This window comes from Anomaloglossus baeobatrachus, chromosome 5 (assembly GCF_048569485.1).
Source record: "Anomaloglossus baeobatrachus isolate aAnoBae1 chromosome 5, aAnoBae1.hap1, whole genome shotgun sequence".
Classification (NCBI taxonomy): Eukaryota; Metazoa; Chordata; class Amphibia; order Anura; family Aromobatidae; genus Anomaloglossus; species Anomaloglossus baeobatrachus.
The window spans coordinates 517,079,208-517,086,999 of NC_134357.1; the positions used below are offsets into that span (position 1 = coordinate 517,079,208).

Genomic DNA, 7,792 nt, shown 5'->3' on the forward strand with positions numbered 1-7,792 from the left:
GGGCCAAGCTGATGGTGACGCCCACCTAGGGGTTCTGAGGTGTTTTGGGAGGGGCCAGTTCAGTTGAACAATGAGAGAGTAAAAGAGAGAGGAGTGTGAAGTGACAGGTTAGTCAGGGGTTGGAGCTCCTGGACTACCGGACTACTGACTAAGTGGCAGTCGGCAGGCAGGGCCACAGGCGACGGAGATCCGGTCACGGGAGACCTTAAGTTGACCGGGGCAGGGTTGTAGCCCTCTGGTATTGACAGCGGGAATCCGGTCCGGAGGCCGTGCACAACAGGGTACCTGGACCCTAGAGCAAGAACCGCTTCACGCACCTTACTAATTGACCAGCCGGAGACAAGATTTCAGGTCTTGTCCCACAGGAGGCCCAGATAGAGCGAGACGGAAGCCCAACGAGGGGGATAGGGCTCCGCAGTTGCTTGCTAAGATCCCACAGGTCAGTTCTCGCGAGCCACAGCTCCCAACGCACAGGATCTCTGGGAGTGGACTTCCCTGTTTCATGCGGAGTAGTTAACAAAAAGGACACAAACACTAAGTGCAGGAGGAAGGGACCCCTGTTTGCTGTACCAGGGTGTGGGATCCGAACACACCCGCCGGAGGTCACCGGTCACTGGCAATTTGGTTTACCATCTGGACTCTGTGTGAATTTATTCAGGAACTGTGAGTACACCAACACCATCCGGTCCAACCCTGAAGATTTCGCTCCGCAGCACCATCCCACCTGTATTTTGGCCCTGGGACAACACCTCCCCTACCCGTGGAGGGGATAACATCCAGCTGCCCCACTCCATCAGTCCCGGGCATTACCTCCAGCGACAGCGGTGGTGTCACCAACAATCACCGCACACCACGGGTGGCGTCACTGACAAAACCTCCCCTGTATATATAAATCCCCTTTTTCACTTGCAGGTGACAGACGGGTGTTCAGGTCCGGGTCCGGCTTCCCCTCGAGCCACCGTCACAACCCCGGATCCAAGCGTCTCGAGCAGCCCCCTACCGTGGTCTATCCACTGCACACAACATGTGTATATGATTGTGTTTATTTATGAATGTGTAGATTTATCTTTGTGAGTGTCTTCAAATATGTAAATGCTTCTATGTATATCTGTGTATGTATTCTGTATGTGTACACGTTCGTATGCTGTGTGTGTCCACGTCTATATGCTGTGTGTGTGTGTGTGTGTGCGCCGACACATCTGTATGCTGTGTATATGCGTACACGTCTGTATGCTGTGTGTGTAGTGTGGCGTGGGGTGGTAGCCATGGGCGAGGTAATCGTCTGCCGCACTCCAGCATGCTACATGAAAATGGAGATCCTGGCTGGGTGTGTTGTGTTGCACTGCCGAGGCAATACGCCTTTGCAGGCCACATCTTGCCAATGGTTTTGCCCAGCCTTGTCCAGATGGTACACAGTTCATTGAGCGAGATCACAAGTTCATACAAAACTTCATTTTACTGAGCAGTTGATGACTGATAACTGCATACACACAGAAGCGGATCATAAACAGGGAGAGGAATACGGGTGTAAGCTGCGCTAAAACCAGGTTTTAGCGCGGCTTACACCCGTATTCCTCTCCCTGTTTTGATACGATTTACTTTCGGGGCCGCTGCTGACCACCACTGTTACTTGTGCAGAAAGGAGTTGTGACTGGCACAACCCCACCAGGTGAGTGCGTTTTCAGCACTTGACAAAAACTCTATACCGGGTAAGACCCTATTTTGCGCTTTTTATTCCACAGTTACATTACATTCTACACACAGAAGCGGGCACATTGCTTTTTAGACATTTGAAACACATTAAGGAGTAACTTCAGATATAACCTTGCCGCATGTTCCATCTTAAATGTTGTTATCCTTCCCAATAATCCTGAGCCACTCTCCGACACCCAGCCTTACCTGATATCCCAGTGCTCTAAAGTCACCCTGACTTACTGTGGCTCCTCATCATATTCTTCTCTCCTAGGTGTTGTGCCAATATGGCCGGACGAGGCTATTAGCCTCCTGATGCTTCTGGAGCAGCTTCTCAGTGCTCTCTATTCGCTGGCTCCCTCTTCTTTCAGGCCTGTCTCTTCTGGCATCTCCCTTAGGGATAGGTCTTTCTTGTTCACTCACTTGCTGAGTGGATAAGGATCTTGCTGCAGTCACTCTATCTGATTTGCAGGTAGCTCTTTTCTCCTATTATATTCTTGCTTTCATGATTCTTGGTTTCCTTCCCTGCCACAAATCACCCATACTATGTGGCTCTACTGCTCCTCAGACCTGAGGTCTGTTTCTGTTACAGGCTGGGCCCTAACTGACATTCCCACAGAAACCGTTTATCTCCCTCAGCACTAGCTCCTCCCCTATAGGCTAATCCCAATTGTCTGTTGCCGGACAGATTTAACCTTTCACCTGCATAACTATAAGGGTGCGTGCCCACGATCGGTATTTGCAGCGGTTTGGACGCAGCACACGTCAGCTGCGTCCAAACTGCTGCGGTGTACAGTACAAGCATAGTGAACAGGATTTCTAGAAATCCCGTGCCCACTGTGCTTGTTTTTTCCGCAGCAAACACTGACCTGCGTAGCGGCTTTCCCGACCGTAGCATGTCAATTGTTTGCTGCGGAATTGCCTGCGTCCTCCGCAGGGCAAACACAAGCAGAAGACCGCAGCGCATGGAACCCTGATTGTGGGTACTGACAGCTGTGGTCTCCTGCTTTCGCCTGCAGAGGAGACGAGCGGCCTCTGAACGCAGCGAGTCCTGATCGTGGGCACATACCCTAACTCCTATAATCCCTTACTAAGCATCCTACATTATATACTACATAATATTACACCTTATACAAATATACCTTATATCCCTACCGGAAAAAAATGGGTGACACAAGTTTTTAAAAATGTGCACACAGATGGGTGATAAAAATAAAACCGGAAGGTCAAAATAAACGTGTGTTTTTATACGGACATGTGAAGGGGGTCTGCACTTGTGTATAACGGATTCAGTAGCTGAGCCCGGTCTGTACTGAGCAGATCTTGGCTATTATATATAGCCGGCATCTACCTGTAACAGCAGCGATTCTACCTCACCTCAGTTGCAGCTGTTTTAAAGCGGATATCCAGGACTTTGTTAGGTCACTTTTTTTTTTCACTTTTTAAGAAACTCCTGGTTATTCAATTTAAGTTTCTAAAAGCCCATGTCAGTCACCAAAAGTGACAATTAATGCCAATGCATGCTCCCATCTGCCCACCTGTGAAAAAGTTTCAGGTTTTCAGGTTGCTGATGGGTTGCCATGTGTTGCTGCCATAATGGTCATCCTATGAAGTCAAGCCGAAGGCTGAAGCTCCTAGGAAGACATCACAATCAAAGCGCTGGGAAGTTCTTACAGCACACTCATTTTGTGGTTTATAGTCTACTGTTACATTTTGAATTGTTTTTGTCTTACTGGATTGAGATTTCTATCAACAGTTTATGTACAAATGTTGTGAAATTATAATTTTTTGGGAAATTTGATTCAACAATTATTTTGGTTTCATTCTTGGCAGATTATTATACCATGAGATCAGAAGGACAACTGACATCTTCATGTTTTAACTCTGATGACTTTGATATCCTACAAGATACATTTGAAGTAAATGATATTTTTCCAGATATTCCATTATCTTTTTCCAGTGAAGATCTATCATCTGATCCTTTTAAAGAAGTCCTATCTTCTGATTCATCACAGAATATTAGTAAAAATAAAAATCAAAGTCCTCTGACAACAATGCAGCCATTTTCAAGTACAGAATATGGCGAAAGCTTTTCACTCATAGAGTCTCAAGAAAATCATACAGAAGAGGAAATATTTTCTTGTTCAGAATGTGGGAAATATTTTAACGACAAAACAATTCTTGTTAAACAAAAGAGAATTCACACACTGGAAAATCCATATTCATGTCCAGAATGTGAGAAAACTGTTGCAAATCAGACAAATTCTGCTACACAGCAGATAGTTCATACAGGGGAGAATCCATATTTGTGTTCAGATTGTGGGAAATGTTTTAACAAGAAAATAAATCTTGTTTTACACCAGAAAATTCACACAGGAGAGAAGCCATATTCATGTTTAGATTGTGGGAAATGTTTTATCCAGAAAATAAATCTTATTAAACACCAGAGAATTCACACAGGAGAGAAGCCATATTCATGTTCAGAATGTGGGAAATGTTTTAACCAGAAAACAGGTCTTGTTATACACCAGAGAATTCACACAGGGGAGAAGCCATATTCATGTTTACAATGTGGGAAAAGTTTTAAACTCAAAAGTAATCTTGTTTACCACCAGAGAATTCACACAGGGGAGAAGCCATATTCATGTTTAGAATGTGGGAAATGTTTTGCAGATGAATCAAATTTTGTTACACACAAGAGAATTCACACTGATGAGAAGCGATATTCATGTTCAGATTGTGGGAAATGTTTTAACCAGAAAACAAATTTTGTAAAACATAAGAGAATTCACACAGGGGAGAAGCCATTTTCATGTTCATATTGTGGGAAAAGTTTTATCCAGAAATCAAATCTTGTAAATCATCAGAGAATTCACACAGGTGAGAAGCCATATTCATGCTCAGATTGTGGGAAATGTTTTAACCAAAAATCAAATCTTGTAGCACATCTGAGAAGTCACACTGGTGAGAATGTGGGAGATGTGTTCCAGACAAATTGAACTTTGTTAAACATGAGAAAAGACACATAGGAAAAATGCTATACCGTATTTTTCGGACTATAAGACGCACCAGACCATAAGATGCACCCTGGTTTTAGAGAAGGTAAATAGGAAAATAAAATTTAAAGCAAAAAATGTGGTCATGACACACTGTTATGGGGTGAGGAGAAAAATAATAAACATTTATATTCACCTTTCCTCGCTCCACGCAGCGTCGCTCCTCCTCCGTCTGTGCTGGCAGCGCTGTGTAGAGCCGGCCACACCCCCTGCAGCACCGAAATCTCCTTCTGTCTGTGCCGGCGCCGCTGTGTGGACACGTGCGCACAGCGATGTAGTCATTCCCCGCACTGATGATGATGCGCGGGGAGCAGTGAATACAGGCGCACATGATCACTCCAGGCTGTAGTTGCCAGGGGTGATCACGGCTGGCTGTTTACTATGCGCACACCCCCCGCCCACCTATCAGCGCTGAGATGGGCAGGAGGATGGGCGTGCATATGTAATGAGTGGGCCCACGTGGTCACGGCAAGCGCTGCTACAGCCGGCTCGTGCCCCCGATGACCAGCTCCACCGCAGCACCCTCATTCCCCGCAGCCCTACATTCAGACCATAAGACGCACCCCCCACTTTCCCCCAACATTGGGGGCAAAAAAATTGCGTCTTATGGTCCGAAAAATACGGTAATCTCAATATGTGAACAAACTTCTTTATCTTATCGCTATTAGAACAATAAACATTTTCAAATTGCTTTTTAAATATACAAACCTTTCCTTATTAGTAGGAACATTTGGTGTAACCCAATTTTTTTTAAGTGACTCTCCATGCTGAGTATACCCCAATACAGCATAATGATAACATCTCATAAGGGTTACCAACTTACCGTAACTCCTTCACACCCGGCCGATTTTCTGGCGGGTTCTTTTCGCTCCTCTTCTACCAAGAGCCGTAACTTTTTTATTTTTCAGTCAATCTTGCCATGTGAGGGCATGTTTTTTGCAGAACGAGCTGTACTTTTAAATGAAACCATGAGTTTTAGCATATAGTGTACTGGAAAACAGCAAAAAAATCAAAATGTGGAAAAATTACAAAAAAAATGTGATTACACTATTGTTTTTGAGATTTTATTCACCATATTGACTATGTGGTAAAACTGATGTGTTAGTGTGATGCCTCGGGTCAGTGCAAGTTCATAGACACCAAACATATATAGATTTACTTTTATCTAAGGGGTTAAAAAAAATAAGAAATTTGTCCAAAAAAAGTTGCGTACATTTTGCGCTATTTTCCACGACCCGTAGTGTTTTCATTTTTTGTAATCTATGGCTCAGTGACAGTGTATTTTTTGTGTCTCGAGCTGTTGTTTTTAATAGTACCATTTTTGCACAGATGCTATATTTTGATCGCCTGTTATTGCATTTGCGCAAATTTGTGGTGACCAAAAAATATAATTTTGGTGTTTAGAATTTTTTTACCATGTACCGATCAGATTAATTGATTTTGTATTTTGATAGATCTGGCATTTCTGAACTTATGTTGTGAAAGTATGTATATTTTTATTATTTTAACACTTTAATTTTCAATAGGGCGAAAGGGGGGTGATTTGAACTTTTAGGTTTTTTATTTTAAATTATTCAAAACTTTTTTTTTTTACTTTTCTATTATTTTACTGGTTCCTCTAGAGGGCTATAAGAGTCAGATTTCTGATCGCTCATTCTTTTCTCCCAATCAGACCAGCACCGCTCAGATCAGGAGAAATGCTCATCTCTTGTAACCTGCAGTACTTGGCTGCTTGTTACAGGACCGGAGTCATGTGAGCTACAGGAGTCAGCACAGGGTTATGTGATATCATGACAACCATCGGCTCCACGTGATCACGTCATGTGACTTCCGTTGACGGCCGCTGAGTAAGGTTTTGCCACAACTGTGATTTAAATGGTACTGTCACATTTTGACCGCCCCATTTTAGGGGTTAACAGGCATGGGCAGATCGTAGATCTACTCGTGCCTGCCAGGCACACATGTCAGCTATACAAATCAGCTGACATGGGCGTGGATCACCGCAGGCTGCCTGTAGCAGCCGGCGGGAGTTAACACTATGACCAGTAGGACGTAATATTACTGCCCGCGGTTGCTAAGGGGTTAATCCTATACTTCGGACACTCGGTGAACCTTTTATTATCCATGTTTGCCAATTATGTTTGGTGTCCAATGAATGCTATCTTTAAGGAACATTTCTAAAATTCTTTACTCTGTTCAAGTATGCTAGATTATTGTTATTCAATTATAGGTCTTACTACAATCTCTTATTTAATCTTGCTGGCGCAGAGGTCTGTGCATTGTGGCATTGGATAGCCAGGATGACGTTATCCTACTACTGCAATTTTTCAGTCACAAACTGTTTTTATTGTATTCATTGTTTTAAGAGATAATTTTCCTTAAAGGGAACATGTGTGGTGTCATTTGCACACAGAACCACTAGTAGTTCTGGGTGTATATTGCTAATCCCTGCCCAACCGTCCCTGTATACACTAGCATAGATAAAGAGATCTTTAGAAAAAGTATTTCTAAAGATCTTATATTGTATGCTAATGAACAAGGGGAGTAGTCCCCTGGGCGTTAGTTCCCCTGCCTAGTCGGCTCCATTATCATTTTAGTACACCCCTGTGGGTGTGCTAACATGCTAATGAATGTGCAGAGTCAGAGGATGATATCACTCACCTTTCCGCTGCCATCACTGCCCGACACTGGATTTCAGCTCAGTGCACATGACCCCGGAGTTTCGGTCATGCGCACTACTTCAGTTTGAAGCCAGGACGTGTACACCCGGCTTCATAGTGCGCATGACCGGAACTCCGGGGTCATGCATACTGAGCCAAAATCCAGTGTCGGGCGGCGATGGCAGCAGAGAGGTGAGATCATCCTCTAACTCTTCACATTCATTAGCATGTTAGCACGCCCTCTGGGGCCCACAGGGGCGTACTAATATTCTAATGGGGCCGACTAGCCAGGGGAACTAACACCCAGGAGGCTAGTTCACTGGCTCATTAGCATACAATATAAGATCTTTAGAAATACTTTTTCTTAAGATCCCTTTATCTATG

The 7,792-nt window shown here is 44.1% G+C and overlaps 1 protein-coding gene across 1 annotated transcript in view; it reads left to right on the forward strand.

Annotated features, from left to right (window-relative positions):
- Positions 1-7,191, forward strand: part of LOC142312051 (uncharacterized) — a 32,763-nt gene extending 25,572 nt beyond the window's left edge. Inside the window, exon 6 of the mRNA XM_075350928.1 lies at positions 3,526-7,191. Coding sequence (XP_075207043.1) covers positions 3,526-4,691 — 1,166 coding nt within the window. The 3' untranslated portion in view covers positions 4,692-7,191. The remainder of the gene's footprint in view (positions 1-3,525) is intronic.
- The last annotated feature ends 601 nt before the right edge of the window (positions 7,192-7,792 follow it).